The sequence below is a fragment of the Dryas octopetala genome, chromosome 9 (genome assembly GCF_963921425.1).
Source record: "Dryas octopetala chromosome 9, drDryOcto1.1, whole genome shotgun sequence".
NCBI lineage: Eukaryota > Viridiplantae > Streptophyta > Magnoliopsida > Rosales > Rosaceae > Dryas > Dryas octopetala.
This window is the reverse complement of record NC_141374.1, coordinates 17,049,779-17,074,455: the sequence shown is the minus strand read 5'-3', so window position 1 is coordinate 17,074,455 and position 24,677 is coordinate 17,049,779. Positions and strand designations below refer to the sequence as shown.

The following is a 24,677-nucleotide window of genomic DNA, read 5'->3' as shown; positions in this document are numbered from 1 at the left end:
ATGGCCTGCACATACGTACATACACACACACACACACACACCAAACTAGGCTTGGAACAACGTCCTTCTCAATTTTTCTTCTTCTTATATTTTTTTGTTTTTTTTTTAAACTGTTTAATTATTAAAAAATTAATTATTGGTTGAAAGTAATAACAATATTTGCTTGATGGCGTTGATTAGTTAGAAGGTAGGGGGGGTTGAGCCGCCCATGTTGACCGGTCTGCTTAAACCGGCTTGGCCTTTTGACTCAGGAGAGAAGAGACAGACAGAAAAAGAGTCTTATGTCTGTCTATGCTTTCACGTTGGTTTGTTTGGATTCTAGAAATTGACATTTTTTTTGTGTTCTTTAATTTCTTTCTTTGCATTTAATAAGAAGCAGAATCATATGCTAAACAAAGAAATGGAGGAAATAAGGAATAATTAAATGGCTGGTTTTGTTGGTTGTTAGGTTGCTTTGTAAATCCAATCAAAACTACTGACAAGAAAGGGAATAATATTTTCAAAGTCAAAGGGCACCATTGGTTTTGGAATTTGATGCAAAATGTTTGAGAAAATTGAAATTTGTTCTCCAACCAGAAGTTTGGGTTAGACCCGTTTCCTATTAAACTTTGATTATTCTGATTAAGAGCAATATTTTTTTTTTTCTTACGTACAGCTAATAGTAATAGTTTGCATCATGATTCTTATAACAAATCTGTGGAATTGTTAGTTTAAGAAGACAAGGGTTAGAATTCAGGGTAAACTTGATTAACATATATACTAATATGGTTATATATGTCATGGTGGTGGCTCACCTAACAAAGTACATATAGATGCTAACATAATAAAATAATATGTGTCTAGAGAGAAGGTAGAAGTTGTGAATAAGCTTTTGTGTATAAGACAATAACAGAATAGTAATGAATGTACCAAAACAAAGTCTTTCAGGTACTTCCCACCAACTTTCTAAGAAATTAATGGGGTCTCACCATCTGAGAATCTGAGATGGAGCACACATCTGCTTATTGGGCTTAACTCCACAATCAGCATGTCACCTCTTTCTTCATGAGAACCAGGATTTGGGAAACATTAATTTGGATAATTTAAGTCCAAGACACTGATAAAGTTGGTTTTGGCTGTTGTAGTCAATAAAGGCTGTTTTGGTATGCCAAGTAAGAGATTAAAAGCATATAGTCCTATTCAGCAGGTGAGTTGGAACTTATTATATATCTTAATAATATTATAAGGAAAACTTATTCATTTTTACATTGATTTTCACCTCCTACTAATAACCTTTGTCCTGAATACCCTCTTGGAATGGTGTACTTGTTGGCCGGCAAGGTCATATGCCATGCTGCAGATTAGACTTGAAACAATTGGTTTGGTTTGGGAAATATGTGATTGTTTATCCCAATTATGAGTTGAGATCTAATTAATTAATGTCAATAATACAAAGCTCTTTTCTTTCTCTGCTATAGTTCACACACCTTTTGTTCTTATTTCTGCAGAAAAATTCTTGGTTACCAAACAGATGTTCCTTGAGGGAACTGTCGTATCTAAGTCATCCATATGATTAACACTAAAAAGTCCTTATATGAATATCTTATATATAAGATAAGAATAATACGTAGTATAAACAAAACAAGCAAAAAAGTCCCAGACAGACCAGACACAGAACTAACCAAGAAAATTACATAAAGGGTTCTATTGCAATTAATTGCATACTTATTATCATGTGAATCCATTTAAAAGTAACCAGTCAAGGAACATGTTTTTTTTTTTTTTTTTTCTCTTTGATGGGTTTGAATCGTTTGATTAATGTGCAAGCCAAGCTATATGGGAATCTATGAACTGGTCTCTGTCCAAGCTAGAGAGGGTTATATTATATATGAGTTTTCAATTAAGGGCAGTGTGACCACACATGTGCGTCATATATATATATATGGGTTAAATGGGTCGGCCAGACAGGTCGTGATCTTGGATTTGGCTTCACGGCAATGCAAACGTAACTCTTTGTGGGACGTGGGTTGTCACTATTTGCTTATCATTTTCTTTTCTATTCAACAAAATCAAAGTCAACATGGAGAAGGAGGACTCTGTTTGTCAACTATTGTATATGCAATCTCTGATCTTCATTTGTTGGGTTGCGAGAGAGAGAGCTATAGCTTTAATGTGCTTCTTGTTGGGGGTGTTGTCATCATTGTCCGACTATACAATTTGACAAAACAATTCATCCAACTAAGAAGTTTTTCATTGGCCTATAGAGCATTATTGTTTATATAATGTAGAATGTTTAGACACAAATAAAAAATAAAGTGAAAGAACCTTCGAAATTAAGAGGGTTAGGGTATTAGAGTAAATTACTAAGAAAAAGTCACTAAATAATCTGAAAACTTGCATGTCAATTTGAATTTGTGATACATACTAGGGTTTATTACACAAACACTCCCTAAGATTTTTTGTGTTTTCACATACACCCCCTTAGGTTTTGACCCCTGAGGTTTTAAATAATTTTCACATAACTTTTCATTTTAACAGAAGGGGTTATATATGTGAAAATGACGATTTAAAACCTCAAAGGGTATCGTTGTAATTTTTGAAATCTCAGAACGTGTATGTGAAAACACGAAAAACTTTATGAGGTATTTATGAAATTAACTCTATATACTTCCAAATTAAATTACATCTTTTTAATCTTAACACGTTAATTTTGTATTAAATTTAAGTTGTGCTATCTTAATGTGTTAAAATTATTATCAATAGTTTAGGATTTAATTCACAATTTTTTAATCAACTCACCAGTACGATCTGGTTTTTATAACCTCGAGGCTAAAGGAGGAGTACTAGAAGGAACTTCCAAGTAATTAAAATGGAGTCAAGCGTGCACATATATACTAAGTTTAATAAACAAAAATAGAATAATAAGGAAATGAACATCTCCATCTCCATTAATTTAGTTGCACTATGAAAAGTTCTTTTTCTAATTTTCCTAGATAAACTAATCTTCGAAATTAAGCGTGTGACAACAACACAATGAAAAACTTATGAAGCACTTATCCTCTACTAAATCATGTCAGACAAGAAAGGAATCTTCTACTAATGATGAGGTATTCGAATGTGGACATATAAATAGTGGGTTCTTTTATATGAATTATTGTGATGAATGATCCAAATATCTCAGTTTAATAACATATATATGGCTCTCAGCCAAAAGTTCTAAAAAATACAATATTCGATTGGTTTCGAATATTGAAGCATATTGGCCGGCCCATTGCTCATGAATTCGCTTCCAAATTGCAAAGAATAACAGCCTCGGTGATATGGTCAAGTGCATTTATCTAATAGTAAATTAGTAATACCCTAATAAAGAATCTTAGGAAAATATGATAATGTCACACTTGGATCATCTTTTTCTGAGTTGCTCAATTATTCAAGTCCATAATTTCATTTACAAAATGTATATTCAGTAATAGATTTGAAACGGCTATCAATTTGACTTAAATGACAAATCAAATAAATCAAAAGAAAGACCAGCCAAGATAATAATACAACACGACAACATTGCACACAACTTGTTATTTATTAATTAATTATAGAAATTGATCGATTTCAAAGTAATTACTAGGATGAGCCCATGTTTTTCTTTTAATTAAGAATTATCTTGCGGTTGATATTTTCTCAAGTAAAGCCGTAAAGGATAATTAAGAGCCTATTTAGTAATACTTTTGTTTTTTTATTTAAAATAAATTAAAGAAGAAACAGCGAAGAAAAAGATGAAAGAGATCTCTAGAAGACATATCAATATCATTATGAGGTCTTTAGCTAAAATCCAGACAAAGCATATAATCTTTTGAATCATAATGTTGAAACTATTGAAGAACAAAGTTAAGTAGTCAAAGCCAAGATAAGAATAGGTTTGTGTTATAAACCATGTTTAAAATCCATGAATCATGTGTCTAAGATAAGAATACCACGCACACACGTACACACATATATTTCTCCCCTTTGAAATTGGACTTCAACTACTTCATGTCTATGAATAGTTGTATATAAAGAGTTCGGATATTTTGTTGATTTTTGTCGGATAATCTTGTTTTTATATCTAAAGCTATATCATTTTAGATTTGTATTTTTAATCATCTTTTCAATACAAATTTTAAACACCAAATATTAATTATACTTAACTTTAATTTTTAAACTTGATGTCATGTTGGATATAAACACAATACTAACACAAAAAAGATGATCAAAAGATCATACTTTCTATACAAAAACCTTGTTGCCATACTAAATTATGCGAATGCGATGATTTTTCTAGTCAATATACAACTCAATTAGTACATTAATAAGTTAATAGGATTCTTAATTAATACTAATCTCTGGTCAAGCATGTACAACAATCCCCACATCACCCGTGTGCTAGAAAGTTAATTTACACCCTTCTGGTCTGAAAAATGCACTTAATTGCAATCTTGTAAATTATATAGTACTTTATTCATAGCCACTCTTTTTTTTTTGGCCAAAAAAGAGTGGTCCATGGGCCATGGACCCATTCCATTGCTCACACGTGCGGTGACCGTTGACCTTAATAGTATGTGAAGAAAGAAAGTAAATTCACAGTTCACACTTATATATGTGCATGCTAATTGCTAATCCTAAGGCTAAAACTGTTTTGGCTTTAATGGGGATTGACAAGGGCTAGCTACATTAACATATCATATTATCATCTTCAATTGTACTTGCAGAGCTCAATTATTCAAGTAAATATATTAATTCAATTAAAAATTAAATGTATATTCAGTAGTATAATTATATTTTATATATTTTTTTTTATCAAAATAGTTATTATATTTAGAACTCCTTGACTCTTTTTTTCTTTTTCAAAGTGAAATGCTACTTGGGCTTTCCCACCTGGTTGCATGAAGGTCTAAACATTTTTTGGATCCATTGAATGTGGGCTTTCCCAACTGGGCTTACCCCTAGCCCAAACTTTAGCCCACCCCAGCTATTAACCTCATATCTAAACCCTCTGTTCACTTCCGATTCTGAGCTAAACCCTCTCCCCCTTTCATTTCCAAGCTTCATTTTCGATTCCAAGCTTCAAAATGCTGTACTGGGTCTGCTCAATGCCACAATGTGCAAACTGATGTTATAATAAACTTTTCAGCTGTGAAGTACCTTGAATTCAAGGATTACAGCCTCTAAGGTGGCATGTAACTCAGACTTTAAGGTGGCAAACCTGTTGGTATGGTCAGGCAGTTGCCTGAGGTCAGTAATGTGGAGACTGTCCGGATACTAGGCTATTCTTCTGTTTTGGAGAGCATTCAAAATTACAATCTATTAATTTTCATTAATTTCGGCAGTAAATTAAGCTATCAGTTTGTTATGTTTGTATCATACACTGTTTGTTGGGTGAAGAAGCTCAAATCTTTGAGACTGTATGTCCACTTCATGCTCAAGTAGTCAAGTGAATGATATATTACGACCAACAATCTTGAGAGTTTTGTAGAAGGGATGGTAATGTAAATACTCTTCTCCAGGAGTAGCCGAGTAGGACACATATCCCACAATTGATATTTTCAGAGGTTCAAAGATATGGCAAGAGTACTGTTCAAATATGTCAATTTGGAACTGAATGCTCCTCAGGAAAATGATCAATTATAAATAAGAAAGGAAGATGTGTGTACAAGACATATGAAATGAAAGCATAAGGAATGATTTTACAAGGAAAAAACACAAAAAAATAAGAGATCGTTGTTATTGATCCAAGCTCCTGATACAATAACCAATAATGCTGCTAGAATTTGCCATTCACCTAAACAAAGAGCAACTAGAATTTCATGTTAAGTACCTTGCCTAATGGCTGATATTTTTTTCGTGTTTCGTCATGTATGGGAGGGTTAAGTTCTGTAGGGGCATCATATTCATATGCAGGAGGGTTAAATTCTGTAGGAGCATCATATTCATATGCAGGAGGCTTAGTTACCTCCCTAAGTGCAGCAAGAGCAGCTTTTCTCTTTTGCTTGTGCTCTCGCCAATGCTTTATCTTTTCCTCCAGTCCTGCTTTAGCTTGCTCAGCTAGATCAGCCCTAGTAACTGCCTGTTCTGCCCGGTTCCTAAATTGTGCAATCTTTTCCAGTGCAACTCCCAACTCCTTCTTCAAAGTTTCCAATTCAGACTTATTGTCCATGGTGCTTAACTGACTAAAACCTTCCTCCAATGACAAGGGAATTTGACCAGCCTTCTCAGCCTTCATAATCCAGGACTCATATTCCTTCAATGAAATAGTTACTTGGGCATCATTCTCATCTTTTGTCTCTTCAGCTTCTGCCTTCAGTTCATCAATTTCAGAAACTTCAACATCCTGAGCATCTTTGTCCGAATGAGGATTGACAAGGAGAGAGTGTTCATCAGTTTCTTTTTCTTCACTATCTGCTCCTTCCTTCAACATTCTATTCTCCTTCTTAGCACTCTGTGCTTCAATTGCTAGTTGCTGAATTGCAAGGTACAGCCCAGATTTAACACTATCAGTTCTTGCTTCAGCTGCCTCTGCTGCTGCAATTTTTGACCTCCCTCTATGAAGCTCAGCTTCCAGCAGTGCTATCTCAACCTGTGCTTTGTTTTCCCTTTCCCTGACCTCTTCAATCTCAGTTTGGGCCTTCAAGTGGTTGGCCTCTTCATTTGCATTCACCAGCTCTATTTTTAATTGATTCAGTTCCATTTCTAGTGCCTCAATGAGACCTTCCTGATTCAGGTTTTTTCTTTCCTTCACTTCTAACTCTCCTTGTAGCTGCTTCAAATCATCTATAGCATCAGAAGCAGCCTTCTCAGACAACCCAAGTTCTTCCTTTACCTCTTCAAACTCAAATTGAAGAATTTCAAAACATGAAGACTTTGAAAAGAGCTTATTCTCCAAATCCTGCATCATTTCTGTTTGTTTCCTCATATCTTCTAGCTGCTGCTGTGCTTGAACAGAAGCTTGTGTTGCTAACTCAATCTCAGCATCTTTCTCAGATAACATTGCCAACTTCTCTTTCTCAGCTTCAACAGCAGCAATCTTCAACACATGTGTGGCATCATTGAGCTCCGAGACACGTTTCAGAAGCTCTCCTGTCCTCTCTTCCTCCATGCGAAGCTCATTTTCCATCAATTCCGCTTGTGTTAGAGCCTTGAGCTCCGAATCTCTGGCATCAGCGAGTTGTGTTTCCATGCTAAGCAGCTCTGCTCGCGTGGCTTTCAACTCGCTAAAAACATGCAAAAGCTGCTCTCTCTCCTTCACAGTTTGTGATAGCTGATCAGCCATCTCCCTCACCTTGGACTCAAGTTGGCATGCCTGAGTCCTAGCCCCTTTGCATTCCTCTAAGTATTTGTCTCTCTCAATCTCAATGTTTCTGAGCAAGGTGGAAAGTTCATCTGCTGTGGACTGGTGGTGTTCCAGGTTAACAAGTGCTTGCATGTAGGCAGCATCCTTTGCTTCCAGTTGTACCTTGTAATTGGCCAAATCCTTTAGTACTCCTTCAAGCTCTCTCTCTTTCTCACACTCCCTCTGCAAAAAGTACAATGTGGGGAAGGAACAAAATCTAACATTATAAAGGTCATTTACTCATGCTTGCATATAGCATCTTCAAATATATAATTTTCACAAATACTACTAACAAACTTTTGACATCCACACACTATATATATCTATCTATCAACTAAATAGACTGATACTAGCATACCGGATTGAAATTCAAATTAGAAACCCTAGAAATTACCAAATGATGATCATATGTCACATATTTAAATCCACAGCATGATTGCATGCATAAATAGAATATGAAGGTATGAACTAGAAAACCATATTATAGATCACAATTCAAACTTAAACAGTAATAGAATAATATCCATCCCAAAACAACTACAACTTTACTAGTTACTAGTACACAGACAAACAGAGTTAGATCTTACATCAGTGCCAGTAGGCCGGGTTTTTTGCTGTTCAGTTTTTTCTTCAAACAAGGACAAAGCAGCCTGGACTGATTCAATTGGTTTGGTATCAATCTCTCCCATATTTTCCAATCAATTAAATACCCTAAAAAAGTGACACAATTACAACTGTGTTAGTACAAAAGCAACTAGTAGTTTCTATGAATCATAATTGTAATTGCCTCAAAATCCATTCATGCATGGTAGCTGAAGAATTAGTACCTGAAATTGTGTGAGTGAAAGTGGAGATATCACAATAAGGCAGTGGAAATGTGATGTGAAAAGAGCAAGAGTAATGGGGATTCATAGGATGAAACATTGTTTTTTTGTGATTTGGAAATTGGATTTTGGAGGATTTTACGAGGTCACAACTCATCAGGAGTCCTATGTATGATCCGCCTGTGCTTTGTGATCACCAAAACCAAAAGCTTGGTTTGGTTTCTAGTGCTTGGAAATATTTTGCTTTTGCTTTCATCAAAATGTTTTTCATGCTTATGACAAGTGACAATAATTTCTCCAACATGTGACAAGTGCATTATGCATACTTATATTGTACCTTATTTGGTTAATATTAGTAGGCAATATACAACAAAATTTATGAATTATATTTTAATTTCATATTAAAATCACATACATTTAAGAAAATTATAAGATAATAACTCAGAGTCGGTGATGTGTGAGTGTTTTCTGTAACCCTAAAAAAATGAAGCAATTGAGCTGCAAATAGACCACTAATACTTATTATACTTTAATTAAAGTAAAATACCAAAACAAAACATATACACAAGAGAGGGCTTGTTACACTTTGCAACGTACTCCTCACATGCATAGGGTACAATTAACTAATGCATGTAGCGCCCTGAAATATTAATTTTAAGATTGGGAATAATATTTAAAAAATGGAATTTTATTCATTAATTAAAATTTATTAAATTAATTATTTGTTACGACGCCGTTTTTTTCTCACAGTATTATCATTGTGAGTTGGCACACACACTGACAGTTGCCGCTCATTTGTCATATGATTATGACTCATCCCGGCCTCTGTTTTTCTGAGAGAGAGAGAGAGAGAGAGAGAGAGAGAGAGAGAGAGAGAGAAAGAGAGGGAGAGGGAGAGAGAGATTCAATGAGGTATTGTTTGCGTGAAAGAACTACTACTTGTTCTTCTTGTTCTTCCTCTTCCTCACTGGTTCAGAGAGAGAACCCCAGAGGAGTGAGAAAGGCAAAGGAGTTCGTAAGGGAGGGAAAAGATGGAGAAAGCTCTGACAAAAGTTGGGAGCTTTTGGATTTCCAAGAAAACCAAGGAAGAGATCTCCAACATCACTGAAGACCTCTCTGTATGTACCCACTTCACACTTCACACTTCACACACTCACTCACACTCACACTCTCTACACCTTTTTCTGAATCTCTGTTCCTTCCTCTCTCTCTCTCTTGCATTCTTCTTGAATATTGTGTTCTTGGTGTATTCTTTTTCTTTTTGCTTCTTTTTTGGCATAATGCTCCTTGATAGGGTACACCCATTTGGTCATTTTAAAGATATGATAGATTTCTACAAAGAGCTAAAGAAAAAAGGTATAAATTTGGTGGGGTTGTGGTTAAATGGGATTGGAGTTTATCATGGTCCTTTCGGTGTTATACCTCCAATTCAAGGTTACCCATTTGGCAAATCCGAGTTGATTTGCTATAATGAATGCTTTGATATTTGATATGCCATGTTGCTGAATCTAAATTAATTGTATTTTTATTGAATCTTGTCCGATGGTGATGAATATGAAGATCAGGTCATATTTGACAATGTTCAAATTAATGAATGCATATAAAATTCAGTTATTGACTAGTTTCTTTTTAAATTTCTATTCCAGTCATTCTCAAACACTGTTGAGGAGAAGGCAAAATGGATATTCAACAAGCTGAAAGGTATGGAGCTGTTTTTAATTACCTCAGTTAACTAAATATAAGAACATGATCATGATTCCATCTTTTGCTGATTGTCAAATCATTCCTTCCGATTTTACTGATTCCGAAATGTATTTTCTTCTAAATTCTAGTTTTTCAAGTATTGTTCCATAATCCTCTTAGGCTTGTACATCTTTCATTTGTAGATCTTCTAATATTTTAGTGGAAACAGAGGAAACCAGTGGCATTAGAAGACACATTTAAAAAGCCTGAGAGAGTAATGTTTGTCTGTTAGGCTTGTTATTCTACTCTAGTCCCTGCATTTGCACTTGAAAAGTTGAAATTCACAACTTTCACTTGTTCAACAGCAACTGATCTGAAGATCACTAATTTATTAATTTCATCAGGTAAAATCAACAAACCAGGAAAATAGAAGCAAATAGTACTACTGTGCTTAGGAAAAATAAACAATAAAATGCATATAATTAATAATGCATGTATGGTAGATTGTCATCAGTCAATGATGTTGATTAATAGATCTCTCACTAATGCTGGCCTATCCTTCAATTATGAGTTGGCTTGGCTTTGTAAAGACTGATTTGGATTTCTCAACATTTGTGACACAAACTGAGTTAGACCACTGACCAATCCAAGGGTTGCTTAATTTGGGTACTTCCAACTTTTGAATGCCTTAAAGCTCGGTTGCTGCAGTTTTACACTTAAATCACTCATTCCATTAATTCAGAAGTCATGAAAAAATTAATATTTTCCACTGTCTACTTAAATAATATAATGATTATAATAATACATCATAATTTGTGTACTGTATATATGCATTGGTGGAAAACTGAAATTAGCCTTTAATCACATGGCACTTCACTTCATTTATTAGAAGTTTAGAACTAGAAGTAGCATGACTTTCAGTAGTTACATATGTATATATATGCTTCACATTTTCACAGTGATATCTTATTTTCTGCTTATAGTGGGATAAAACTATTTATTGCACAGCTCAATGAAGCTGACCCTTCTGCTCTTCTTTTTCAGGTAAGCCACAGAAAGCCTTGCCAGATCTTCTCCGCGAGTACAACCTTCCTCCCGGCCTGTTTCCCCGGAACATAACATGTTATGAATTTGATGAGGCAAAGGGGAAGCTCATTGTGTACTTGCCCTCTCCCTGTGAGGTGAGCTTCAAGGACTCATCTGTTGTAAGGTACAGCATTCGTATCAAAGCAACACTGTCAAGGGGAAAGCTCAGTGGAATAGAAGGAATCAAGACAAAGGTTCTGGTGTGGGTTAAGGTCACAAGTGTTACTGTGGAGGGCTTCAAGTCTGACAAAGTTTGGTTCACTGCGGGAATGAACAAATCAAGGCCCAAAGATGCATATGAAATGCCTCGTGATGGTGTTAAAGTAGAAGAATTCTAAACATGTGCATGCCATTTTTTCATTGTTTACAAGGAGGAATTCCTTCCTCAAAAAAAGAAAAATTAATTTGTTGCATATGGTATATTTTCATTTGTTCTAAAAAAAAATTATATCATCAGATCTGTTGCTTGCTTACAGTTGATGAATGAACATTTTCCCATCATGTACTATTTTACTACTTATGTTCTGTATGTGACATCATCCAAAGAACTTGCTCAAACAATGGGCGATGTTGTACCAACTAGATATTGGTTTGGTGTAGAAATCTCAAGTCCGAATCTCATTCTCTCTAAAAGAAAAAAGTAAGCACTTGATAAGTTTTCCATTGGAAGCTACAAATCCCATTTGTTAAAATGCCCAATTCATCACCTTCCATATTAAGGCTTTGCAGTGGATGAAAGAGTTGTTGAGTTTACGTTTGTTACCCTTGTATTGGGGTATGGGCCTGGTGAAAGGTTTTGAGTGGGCTGTCGGCCCATTTTATTCTTATATATTCAAAGGCCGGGTCTTTCTCTCATTTATGCTTAGCCTGCTAAACGACAGCGTTTCACTTTGTCTTTCATTGTAAAAGACATTAAAACGACAAAGCAGCCGCATCACCACAATTCTCTAGACTCTCTCGCTCCTCCTCCTATTCACTTTGACAGACCAATCACAGAGAGCCATGAGTTCCTCTTCACCTTCTTCTTCTTCTTCGCCTAACCGTTCTCGTGGTGGTAATAGTACCAGTAACAACAGTAATGGTGAAGATAGACCACGTTTCTTCGACACAAAAGCAAAGAGCGCGTGCTGGGCAAAGGCTGATATAGTGCCAGGTCGACACCCTGAGAGGTGGCGCAAAGACGCTGCTGGCAACATTGTCTGTAAGCGCTTCTGCAACTGCCAAGGCTGCCTCTGCTTCGAGTACGATCACATAGTTCCCTTCTCCAAAGGTCCCAATTTTTCTCTTTTTGTTTTTCGAATGAATCTGTGTTAAATTGATTTTGATGATTTTTGAACTGGGTAGTTTGAATTTTGCATTTTTATTGCATATACTAGTTGCTTGAGCTCAATTTTGAATTGGGTCTCTGTGCTTTGCTTCTGAAGTAGTGTAAGCATGCTGAAGATTGCATTTTGTTTTCGAAATTTACTCGCCCTCTCTGTTCTTCCAATTCTTTTTTTGGTTGCTGAGGAATGGTGGGAAAAGAAGCAATATTTTGTAACCTTAAGTCTTGGACCTCTATAATCGTTTCTGTGTGGTTTACTTGATTTGGACTTTTGGGATTTTGCAAAACCATAGCATAATGCTTCAAACGTTGTTTCTTTTATGTTCCCTCAGTTTAAACAAAAGAGGGGCTTTGACTTGTTAATCGATTTGTTATTTGAGGTTGTTGAGATTTGGGATTGTGCTGTAGGTGGTGAATCCGTAGCAGACAATTGCCAGATTCTTCAAACAAGAGTGAACAGGTTTAAATCAGACAAAGACCAGGTCGACACAAATCAATTGAAAGGTTATTCTTGTGATGTCAAGTTTACAGGTATGCTTACCACGTTCTCTTCTTCACTCTTTATATTAGATTGGATGTTATGTTCTGTTTAGTTTATACCTTCCCAGAATTCCTGGTTATTGGGTTTTGTCTTTTAATTGTAAACACAATTCCACTTCATGGTTTGTATCTATTGCTTTTATGGGGAAAACTACCAGTGTATTCTCAAGTTAAGAGTGCACATGACTAATCTATTGTGTCATTTTTTTCTACTGTCCATGTCTATTATCAAAGTTTGGAAAGTGCTTTGTGAATCTATGTGATTTTTCTGTTGTATTGTGTAGTTGATGCATCTGTTATGTATCTGGTATAGTTAATTGCTGTTAGCAGGGTTCCAGATTTTAAAGCTCAGCGGATATCTTATCCACTGTATTGTACTATCTATTCATATTTAATAAAAGTTTGGTTCCTGTAAAAGGAAATCTATGCGATTTTTCTCAGTCGTAAAGTCAACTCCTGATGTTCTTATAATGCATTAATAGTAATTCCAAATATTATCCCCAAAGGGACATTGCGATGAGAATGTTTGTTTTAGGTCCAAAGAGAGTATGCTAGTGTAGTATTTGATCTTTATGCCTCAAAATGACCAAGAACATTCATCATCATTTTGGTGTTGATGCTCTTATATGACATTAGCAAGAATTCGGAATATCCTTGACTTCCTTTTGCCTGTTGTTGAACATAAAGAGCTCAAATCTTGGTCTTGGAATACTGTCCTAAACCTAGATTGGATTCAAGAGCTATGTCATTGTTAATTTCTTTAAAATTAAATTCCTAATTTCAGTAATTTGGATCTTGCAACAGTTGAAAGTCTTTAATCACTACCTGGTATTGAACTTTGATGTTGACATAGTCATAGGTTTTGGAAATGATAATCCAAACTTCTGATGGCCTTCTTGATCTCATAGCACTTACTAGAACTGGTGAACATGCATCTCAGAATCACGCATCTCTTTAACTTGCAGATAAGGAGCTTGACATAATTGAAATGGCTGTGTACGGCAATGTGATACGGCCAGGAAACGAGTGCAGATGCAGAACTGTAGCTGAAATGCTTGGCCAGTACAAGTCAAAAGACCGAACAGCTGCTTGCAAGTTGCCATATGGTGACGAGGCTAAATAGCAATCAAGGACTAATTTCTGAATTTCCTTAAAAGAATTAAATTAGTAAGTTAAATTCAATTTAGGTAGACCAGTTACATTGGTTCCAAAGAATTGTAAGACTCATGCTTTGCTGCTTTGGGCAATCTTTGTCTTGACTCTTGATGCCACAAACGTGGGCAAGCCGCTGCGTCTTCTTGGGTTTACTGTGAAGTGTGGTAGAGACCACCATGTGGCCAAGCTTCAATTCGAATCTTGGTTGATTGGAGTCTTAGAGGGGTTGTTGAATAAACCAAGTCTAACTAATGACTAATTCTTGTCGATCTGTGTAAGCAATTCTTTTTTCTTTTTGAAATAAGAGAATCTTATACAAGCTTCCTTACGGCGTGAGCTGGGACTTCTGAGCAAGACATGTCAAAATAATGGACCACTATTTTCTTGGTTGTAAGACCGAAAAGACCAGATCCATTTGACATTGGCAATATTTTGAGTGTTCCAAAGGGATATTTTTCTAGCACTTGTAAGTTCCAACAATACATGTACACCGTCAAATCAGTGTACGTTGGACCAAAATTAAGTAAATAGAGAGAGAATAGAAACACTGTAGTAGAGGGACAGAAGAAGAGAATGATGCATTGAGTCATTGTCTAAAGGAACCAACATTGACCCATCAACCACAGTAGAAGTCTTCCCCGAAGTAAAAGTGTAAAACATAAATAAAGCATAGTGTTAATTATAACAATAATAACCCAGGCTGGCAAACATTATAGTCCCTATAAACTTATAAAGTATAAACCTATACTATCTATGGCAGTGGATTGACCAAACCACAAAGCAGAGCTGGAAGGAGACAGACTAAAGAATCTATATCCTTTTATGGTTTTATGCTTGTGCAAAAATTAGCACATGCATAAGCACCACAAAAATGCACAAAATGTCAATCTATGCTGATAATGCATGTGTTTTTTTAGGTAATTCCCAAGATCTTTGCACTACCAAAGAAGGGTAATGATGTTATCATTTTATTACTTCTCTTACCGATAGAGAACCCAACTGGCACCAGAAAACAGTCCACTTTATCCTATTAACACCACAATGTGATAATATTTGTTTTTGGTTTTTGCAAAGACAATCTGCAACAGTCTCTCAAAGTACATATTTCCTGCCTAGAAAAATAAGTAAAAGTGCATATCTACTTTGTTTAGTTTTGTCCTTGCAAGTGAGTTATGAGGACGGAGGAGCTTAAAATGTTACTAGTTCTTCTATATTTTGGCTCATAAATAAGATATTAATGTTTTCACCAACGAGACATAGATGTAAGTCAAGTTAATCCTAATATTGACTTTTGAGTGAAGTTGTTGGACTATGTCTTTGGAAGTGACACCTCCACTAGACCTACCTTCAACTACCCCATCAATCCCTCATATTTTTCACCTGAATTGGTGATGCCGACAATTAATCTACATGCTATTTGATCAGTTTGGTTTTCAATTGTACAGTCTTGTATCATAAAACTATAAGAAAAAAACTCACTTCCATTTAAAGGTTGGTCTCTTATGAAATTAGGTGTTGGAGGTCGCTAATGGTGTGTTTGTTGGCACAAATATTGTTATAATTAGTTTAATAGTTCCTATAATCATATTTTCTTGTGCATGAGTGCTATTGAGTAGCTTTGTACAATGAGATAGATCTTGGTTGGATCATGGAAGGCAGCAATCATAGCTCAAGGTGAGGGTTGTAGACTTGTAGTAGTGGTGGCATGCACATATCACATGCCAATTAATTTATCTTAAAGAAATAAGATGGATATTATCTTATAATTAAGTATGGAAAATATACCCAATAGTGCAAACTGCAACATATATCACTGAAAGAGAACCAAAAGGAATAAGACCCTCACAGTAAATCTAATGGCAAAGGTTTCAGAATTAAAACCTTGAGATAAAAACCTGCAGAGAATAGTCTGTACTGCTGCTAGTCTGCTACTGCAAGTCTGCAAAGGATCTAAAGCCTTGCATTCTAGTGTGAGCATAAGATATAAATCTAGCTAAATCTTGACTCAAGGTCAGCTCAGCTGTCTTTGGATTATTTGGGAAATTTAAGGTCAGCTATAGTTTTACTGCAGAATTGCTTTGAGTTCTTACTTGTAAGATTTGAGCTGTCCTTTGAGTCACCTGGGTCTTCAGTTTACAACTTTACATTTATGCTCACTTGCTCAGACATTATTAAATGTATCACTTTTATAGCTAACCACTTTTTACATGCATCATCAATTGCATGGCCCCAAAACATCATATGAAACCCCACTACTCATTTATTTTCAACATCTTAAAAAAGGTCTTTTTTAAGATGTGGTCAATGTCACTCATCACTAATTAGAAAAATATTAGATTAGGGTTAGATACTCATGCTCTCCTACCAAAAAAACCCAGATCCATAAAAGATATTTCATATTCCAATTAGGGTGGGCTGGGCAGCTGCAACAAACCAACTTTAGCCTTGTGAGGAACATAAAGTCATAAACTTGAGTTAGTTTAGTTTTAGCATAGAGATGCTTGTCCCCATTATTTTAATGGACCCCATCAAACTCAACATGTGGGCCATGGGAGTAATGAGTTGAAGGAGAAGACCCAGATGGCAAATGTCAGAACTTAGAGGTGAGAACTGGCAAAGGGCCAAATTGGTGGTGTAAACTGTAAAGTTGTGAACAGAACAGCAAGGTGGAGAAGGAAAGATGCTTGAGAGTCGAGTTTTTCCTTTCTCCTTTTGGCTTTTGCTTTGCCTACTTTAATCAACCCTCTCTCTCTCTCTCTCTCTCTCTCTCTCTCTCTCTCTCTCTCTCGTTACTATCCCAATCCCTATTCCCACTCCTATGTTAAGCAATAACCCATTACCCTAAGACATAAGTCAACAAGACAACGACTGCCCATGACCCATGAGTCCATGACCCAACAACCACGCATACTATCTCTATATTAATTGGGACCAGTTGTATGTTAATTATATAGTATTAGTACTACACACATAATACAAACCTTATTAACTTCAGGAAAACACAAAGTAGGAATGGAAACAAAAACAGAGAATAAAAAGTCTGAAAACAGAGCATGAAAACAAACAAAACCCATTACTCCCGTCGGCCATCCATTGCATGACGCATACTCATTATGTTTTATATTTAAAAACAAAAACACTTCATTTCAAAACTTTGGAACTGCATTCCGTTGATTTCGCTGGTTTTTCTGTTGCATGAAGAAGCCGCGCATTAAAATCCTCTATCCACCATCTCCCGCAATTGCCGCAAAAAAAAAAATCCAAAAAAGCGAAAAAATTAAAAGAAAAAAGAAAAAGTTAGAGAGAGAGAGAGAGAAAGCAGATTCATTGAGAAACAAACATTCTATCTTTGGGTCGTTTGTATAAAAACCCATTTCTGTTTGCTCTTCAATTCTTGCTCTGCAGTTTCTGTTTTTACTTCCAGCTGAAAAACCACAACAAACTCGGGTTGGAAGCTCCGACCCGGGCTGACAGTTCCCCGATCCGGGTCGACCTTAAATTTTGCTGGGTGGGCCGAGACCGCCGGCAATGGGGTGCGTGAGTTCAAAGCAGGCAGTGTCGGTGACGCCTGCGTTCGACCACTCTGGCGCGTTCAGGGACAGTGTTGGGAATTCGGGTCGGAGTCGGGTCGGGGAGGTGGAGAATAAGAAGAAGAAGAAGAATGGGGCTGAGTTGAGTGGGAGCGAGTTGGGTGAGTCAGGAAGAGCGAGTTCAAATGGTGGCTGTGGTAGTAATTATCATAAGAACAATAATAACTATTGTGAGTCTGTGAGTTTTAGATTGGGCAATTTGCAGAAGTACGTGGAGGGTGAGCAGGTAGCCGCCGGATGGCCGGCGTGGCTCAGCGCCGTCGCCGGTGAAGCCATTCACGGCTGGGTCCCACTTCATGCCGATGCCTTTGAGAAATTAGAGAAGGTGGTTGATTCTCTCTCACTCATTGTTAAATTTTGTTTCAAAGTTCCAGTTTTTGTGTGATGGTGATTTGTTTGCATTGCAAGTAACATTTCCTTTCACCTGTGAATTTGATAGCTTTCGTTTCTCATTCTTGTTCAAAAAAGTTTTGGCCTTTATGGAGATATTGAAGAGGAAAGTTAATGCATAGTTTTTCTTCTTTGGAATTCATTTTAGCCTAATATACCCATTATTCATTTTATTGCACTTTTCTTTAAAAGTTTGCATCTTTCCACTGTCGAAAACTTTAAGAACTCAGACGGTTCGACAGGGTGATCTTGCACTTGAACTTTTATCTCTGTTAAAGCTAAATACTTAAGCATTTACTAGCTTGAAATTGATGGCATGCATCAGATTAGCTTATAATAACTCACTGTTTTCAGAGCGTTTGGAATGTTCATGAAACAGTATATCCTTTTGTTCTCATAAAAATGTGATGCTTCATGTATAGTAAGAAAAGAATAGATACCTCGGAAACGAGTAAGACTCATCAACAGACTCTCTTGCCTCTCTTTTTCCATATAATTTATTTTTGTTTGTTTCTTTAGCTGCCTTCTCTGCTGTCAACACTTTTAGCATGATAATTTACCAGTTTTTGTTACATCTTTTATGGAACTTACTGTACTAACTGGATTTTGCTGCCCAGACTATCATGTCAAAGTTCCCTTTTTTGAAAGGTCCTGGATTCCCACTCTTCTTTCCCCTAGTGGTAGTATTCTGCATAGAGTTACCTTCCAAATGTTTTTTCTTATATGATCATCAGAATTCCTTATTGCTTATGGCTGCTATAGTGCTATCTCTTTTGACTTCTAATAATATTGTTTCTATATCCTGTTTGTAAGTATTAACCGATTGTGAATTGTTAAAAATGCATCTACATGGTACATGGTTTGTTGCTCTTGCTATTTTACCATCTTTCTTCTTATGCGTTCTTATCCAATTACAACTCCTTGAATAGATTGGACAGGGTACATATAGTAGTGTGTTTCGAGCACGTGACCTTGAAACTGGGAAGATAGTTGCCTTGAAGAAGGTGCGGTTTGACAACTTTGAGCCTGAGAGCGTCAGGTTTATGGCACGAGAAATCTTGATTCTCAGAAAGCTTGACCATCCAAACATCATTAAATTGGAGGGTTTAATTACTTCCCGATTATCATGTAGCATATACCTTGTGTTTGAATATATGGAGCATGACATTACTGGACTCTTGTCTAACCCTAATATCAAGTTCAGTGAGGCACAGGTTTGCTTGCCTTGCCCTTGTGAATAATTGTTGTTATCATGCTGGTGTGTTTTGAGACCAGGCCAAATAGTTTCATAACCTTCTTTTTCATGGCATTCTACTTCACACTCAATCATCTGTCTTGTTATCTACTTTCATGCTAAGAAAGATGACATTTGCTTTTTTTTTTTTTTTTGTAGATTAAATGTTACATGAAGCAGCTGTTGTCTGGACTTGAGCATTGCCACTCGCGGGGTGTGATGCATAGGGACATAAAAGGATCAAATCTTCTGGTGAACAACGAAGGAATTTTGAAGGTGGCTGATTTTGGATTGGCAAACTTCTGTAATTCTGGGCACAGGCAACCCTTAACCAGTCGTGTGGTCACTCTATGGTATCGTCCTCCTGAACTTTTGCTTGGGTCGACAGATTATGGAGCTTCTATAGATCTTTGGAGTGTTGGCTGTGCATTTGCAGAACTACTAATTGGGAAACCTGTTCTTCAAGGGAGAACAGAGGTGATTAGCTAATCAGAATACATGGATTTCCATTATTAATCTAAGTCATTTAAATCTGACTATAGCTTACCAATGGAAGGCATAAGAATTTTCATGGAAAAAGTAAAAAAACTACTTATGTTTCTGCCACTAGCCATTATGATTTGAGTTACATATTGTTGAGATAGTTTGTTGGATTGCCTTTGAAAACATAGTTCAAGGGTGTCTTTGGACTCAAAATTATAGGGAAATGATGTAAAATAAAACTACATACTGCTAAGTTGGCCTGAGCACTCTAAAGGTATATTATGCACATGCGTTGACCTCCATTAGTTTCTTTGGTAAAATAGTCAACATGCTTATCACCACAGCAGTGATAATGCTGAGTCCTCCATTCTAATTATGCCTGTATAAATGGAGGAATGAAAAATCTAATTCTCTTAACAAGTGCATAAGTTTATGACTCATGAGAACAAACAGGTTTATTCCCTTAGCACAGGCTAGATTAGTAAAACTCTGTTATCTATGCATTTAAAGAATCTACAAGAATTGTCTGTTGGCATACTTAGCTTTGACTTCTCCAGATCAATTTCTTATAGTTATTTTCCACTGACAGGTTGAACAATTACACAAGATTTTCAAGCTCTGCGGCTCCCCACCAGATGAATACTGGAAAAAGTCCAAACTTCCCCATGCAACTCTATTTAAGCCACAACAACCTTATGATAGTTCTCTACGGGAGACCTTTAAAGATTTGCCTATAACCACTTTGAACTTACTTGAGACTCTACTTTCTGTAGAACCACACAAGCGTGGAACTGCCTCCTCTGCTCTTGCATCCGAGGTAATTGTGCAAAATATTGTAATTTTTTAATCTTGTATAATGGTGAGAAAATACCAGTTATGTACTTGGCATGCATATAACTGAATGTGTTTCATTAGTTTGGTAGTAACTAATATAGTTCTGAAGTCCTTTTTCATTGTAAAAGTGATAGTTTTTATTTCTCATTAGTGCATTCTGATTCTTATTCTTGGTGCTCTAAATGGAGCATGCATGTGCAAAATTCTTACGTTAAGCATTCAATCTCATCACTCAGTTTCTCCTATTACAGTTTTCTTCATGTGTCACTTTCAGTATTTCACAGTGAAGCCTTATGCATGCGATCCATCAAGCTTGCCAGTATACCCGCATAGCAAAGAGATTGATGCGAAAAATCGGGAGGAGACAAAGAGGTGCTGATTCTCTTTCTCTTGTATGAGAAAATTTAGTGTAGTCCTCACCAGAATATAAAAATTGAAATTTAGTATTGCCACTGAATTTTCAGGAAAAAGATTGGTGGGAGAGTTCGTGGATCTGAAACAAGAAAGCCAACTAGAAAATCACTTGGAATCAACAAATTGGCACCAGCAGAGGTCTCTCTCTCTCTCTCTCTCTCTCTCTCTCTCTCTCTCTCTCTCTCTTCATGTATGTTGTCTGTAGATATACATATTTTTATGGTTACCTTGGGAAGGTTCTTATTGATCATCTTAACCTTATTTTGCAGGACTTGGCAGCCCAATCTCGAGATTCCTATAAAATTAGTGGTAATAATGCACATATTCTTAAAGAAGAAAATGCTATCATAGGCTGGGAGGTACCAAATCCATCAGCTGGTAAGGTAGAAGAGTCTTCGCATGTAAAGAATGCATCTCAAGGAGACATTCCCTTCTCTGGCCCATTAGAGGTTTCTACATCAAGTGGCTTTGCATGGGCAAAAAGACGAAAAGATGATTCTTCCATAAGATCTCATACGCGGTCTATTTCAAGAGGACACATTTTCAATGCAATAGAACCTTCGATTGCAGTGCATGCAAGGAATAACTTTGACACAAAGAGGAATGAAAATGGGGAACTTATGTACAGGGGGCGCACTGACTCTAGATGGCATGATTCATATGAGATTGCGAAGCTCGCAATGCTGAACCAATGGGGCAAACTTGAGAATCCAGATTCCTTTGACGCTTCTGATGGGTACCATTCACAGGAATTATCGTTGGCACTTTATCAGAGAGAGGAAAGGGCAGCCGCCAAAAGTGACTTGGTAAGTTTGTAATATAAGAACCAGATACATCATTAGTTTGACTTTTGATATAGAACTCTAACTTTTTGTCTTAGCTGGAACACAACGAGAAATATTGGTTATACTGCATGATTTCATTGAAATACTGTACTCATATATCTATTTAACTCTTTTATTTATTTGTTTTTTTGTTTGGGTAAAGGGATTATATTATGCAAGCAGGTCATTTGAGCTGAGTGGATTGAGAAATTTTTCTTTATTTATTTAGCAAGTTTCAAACTCCAGTGTACCTTCAACGAGTTCATTTTCTGAAAACAGAGTAATTGAATTGTCCACCTGGTTTTATATAGGATTCTATGTGGAAATCATTAACTTGGTGGCATCATTTTTGAAATGGCAGCAATTGATGCATGTGATCATTTATGAAATGCCTGCCAGTGACACAGGTCCATATATTTGTAATGGTAAACGAAATCTTAATAATCATTAATTTTTCTGGTGGGACAACTTCTTTCAGTCCCATTCAAGATTGATGAGACTCATGCATCTATTAATGTCACATGTGATTTCATGTGACAACTGGACATAGCCTAAGACTTTATGATGATTGAGAAATTGGTTGAGTTAAAAACATGTTAAAAGGCGAACAAGTATCCTTTATAGTCTCATTAATGTTAGTGTTGTAGCAGGAGAACAAGTGCCCCTAATGATATTATATGTATGTACCTAGCTTCTTTAATCTCATTAATATTGGTTTTGTAACAGGGTTTTCAACTTCAAGATCAAGGAGACAAGGTTGAATTTTCCGGACCCTTGTTATCTCAATCATATAAAGTCGATGAACTCTTAGAAAGACATGAGCGCCACATCAGAAGGACAACCCGGAACTCATGGTTCCATAGAGGTACAGGAATAATAGTTATAATTATTAGTATTATCAGTTATAACTTATAACTTTATCCACAGCTGTATTAGTTATACTTTCTTTCTCTCTTTTTTTTTTACCTTTCAATTACAAACATGTCCAAATTATCCCTGCTTGGTGGCTACTTGCTATCACTCAGTCCGTTTCTTGCTGCCCAACCCTAATAAATAAATAACAAAAGTGAACGATTTGGGTGACCAGACTTGGCTAGGCCATCATTAACAGTTATGATGGTTATAACTCATGGTTTATACTATGGTAATGGAAGCCAAACACCACTCATGATAAACACTTTCATGTGTTATACTTTAATTCTCAACCTCTCACCCTTTAATAAATGGAAGCTTTGGATTCATTTGATGGGAAAAGTGGGTTGGGGAGGGAGAGGGATACATTATTGTGTAGCCTACTATTACTGTTTGACCAAGATAATTCCGAAGCTTAATGATTTTGGCTAAAAAGTGTGACTTTGAATTGCAGGTAAGAAGCCGGGGAAGTAATTGTCTGATAGGCTCCGTTTGAGTAATCAGTAAGAGAACAGGACTCAACAAGAAAACAGATCATACAAGAGCTCAGCCTGGTAGATGGCATTTCCATCTAGGCTGCTAAACCCAAAAGTTGAGACAGTTAAAATCTCCACCACAAATTCAGTGACAAAAGAGATAGAGAAACTACAGTTCCAGTTTAGAATATCTGGAACAGGAGGAAAGCATGGTTTAGAATGATGGGTTCTCTCTGATTTGAAAATTTTTATTTGCCTGATTAGTTCTTTGTTTCTTTTTTTTTTTTTTTCTTTTTTTGTTAAAGTCCCCACCGGGCAATGTATATAGCCTTGTATATTTTCTTGGTTCATATGGCCAAGGCATCAGGCCTATTTTCTTATCCTTAGCTTTGGTTCTGCTGAAGTTCTTTAACTTTCAGAAGCTTTTGTTAACACAATATGACCTCTTCTTTCATTATCGTTCCTAGCTACCTTGTATATACTTCATTCACAGCCTCCAGGAACATGAAGCCCTTTGGTTAAAATATAAAAGACATGCCAAATCAAATTATTTGAGGAAGAACATTCTCAGGCCTAAAAGCAGAAAAGCAGAAAGCTCAAGCCCAGATCAAATAACTGATAACTCAGCTCAGTGTTTGAACAAAAGGCCAGGTCTTGGGCCAAGCTTCAACTTCACAATCCACATTCACATGAAGAATAAAACTTATCTATTAGGGGTGTAAATCCTTTATATACTAACTCATGAATAAAAGAGATAGAGACAATGAGTGTATACACCTGTTATACATGAAATTTTTACTCAAACCATAAAAAATTCCAAACCCCATATAAAGTCCACTGTTTATGTTCAAGTTACTCTAGTATTACACTTAAATACTGAAACAATTACAACGTTGGCAATTCACTTATATTTTGTTGTTGGACCATTATTTAAGTTTTTGCAACAGATACTGGTCCCAAGTCCCCACCATACTAGGACAAACTTGAAATTGAATTCATGTAGTTGGATCTGTGTGTCTTTGTAATAATATTAATTAGCAACATAATTGCATTTCCATCATGTTTGAGTGAGGCAATAGAAATGACGTATATATGGAAAAAGTTTGTCATATGATTTTGAATGCAATTATAGGGTTCATTTTTAATTGATGTACACTCCATAACTATATGATTTGGAAATTGTGAGCTTTTGTGTGGACTCATGTCAAAGATTCATGGTGGTTCTAATTAGTTCTAGCTAACAGTAGAAAATTCAAGTAAAAATCAACAGGAAGATCCACATTTTATGTTCAAGGACACAATGCTAGCTCAATATCAATCAAGCAATTCAGCACCAGCAAGTGGTTGGTGCATAGAATGAGGACAAATACAATAGAACATTTAACTATCTTGTACTGTATGCACGCATGCTGTTATGGCCTTCACTCTTCAGGTTAGGCCAAGGAGATATTGGAAATCAGAACATGGATGTTTCTATCAAAATGGAAGGCTCTCCATCATTGTAATGTAAAGTGGAACAGGAAAAGGAACCGATGGGCCAATGTGTCACCACCATAGAAAATTGAC

At 36.3% G+C, this 24,677-nt stretch overlaps 4 protein-coding genes across 5 annotated transcripts; 3 read left to right on the top strand and 1 right to left on the bottom strand.

Annotated features, from left to right (window-relative positions):
• Positions 1–5,809: 5,809 nt before the first annotated feature.
• Positions 5,810–8,031, bottom strand: LOC147275008 (uncharacterized). The gene is made up of 2 exons (XM_086228532.1): positions 7,930–8,031; positions 5,810–7,525 (listed from the first exon to the last, which is right to left on the bottom strand). The coding sequence occupies exons 1-2, from the start codon at positions 8,029–8,031 to the stop codon at positions 5,810–5,812; spliced, it is 1,818 nt and encodes a 605-aa protein (XP_086084658.1).
• Positions 8,032–9,039: 1,008 nt separating this feature from the next.
• Positions 9,040–11,535, top strand: LOC147275007 (uncharacterized protein At5g01610-like). The gene is made up of 3 exons (XM_086227709.1): positions 9,040–9,284; positions 9,813–9,867; positions 10,894–11,535. The coding sequence occupies exons 1-3, from the start codon at positions 9,198–9,200 to the stop codon at positions 11,271–11,273; spliced, it is 522 nt and encodes a 173-aa protein (XP_086083835.1). The 5' UTR covers positions 9,040–9,197; the 3' UTR covers positions 11,274–11,535.
• A 355-nt stretch (positions 11,536–11,890) lies between these two features.
• On the top strand, positions 11,891–14,365 carry LOC147275006 (HNH endonuclease domain-containing protein). Its single transcript, XM_086227838.1, has 3 exons — positions 11,891–12,205; positions 12,668–12,790; positions 13,765–14,365. The coding sequence occupies exons 1-3, from the start codon at positions 11,938–11,940 to the stop codon at positions 13,920–13,922; spliced, it is 549 nt and encodes a 182-aa protein (XP_086083964.1). The 5' UTR covers positions 11,891–11,937; the 3' UTR covers positions 13,923–14,365.
• A 2,614-nt stretch (positions 14,366–16,979) lies between these two features.
• On the top strand, positions 16,980–23,507 carry IBS1 (Protein kinase superfamily protein). Of its 2 annotated transcripts, XM_086256162.1 has the most exons (9): positions 16,980–17,869; positions 18,864–19,148; positions 19,328–19,645; positions 20,241–20,468; positions 20,760–20,857; positions 20,950–21,037; positions 21,169–21,705; positions 22,450–22,588; positions 23,090–23,507. In XM_086256162.1, the coding sequence occupies exons 1-9, from the start codon at positions 17,483–17,485 to the stop codon at positions 23,107–23,109; spliced, it is 2,100 nt and encodes a 699-aa protein (XP_086112288.1). In that variant the 5' UTR covers positions 16,980–17,482; the 3' UTR covers positions 23,110–23,507. The 2 variants fall into 2 exon arrangements, with proteins under 2 accessions (XP_086112288.1, XP_086112289.1); XM_086256163.1 differs by lacking the exon at positions 18,864–19,148.
• Positions 23,508–24,677: the final 1,170 nt, after the last annotated feature.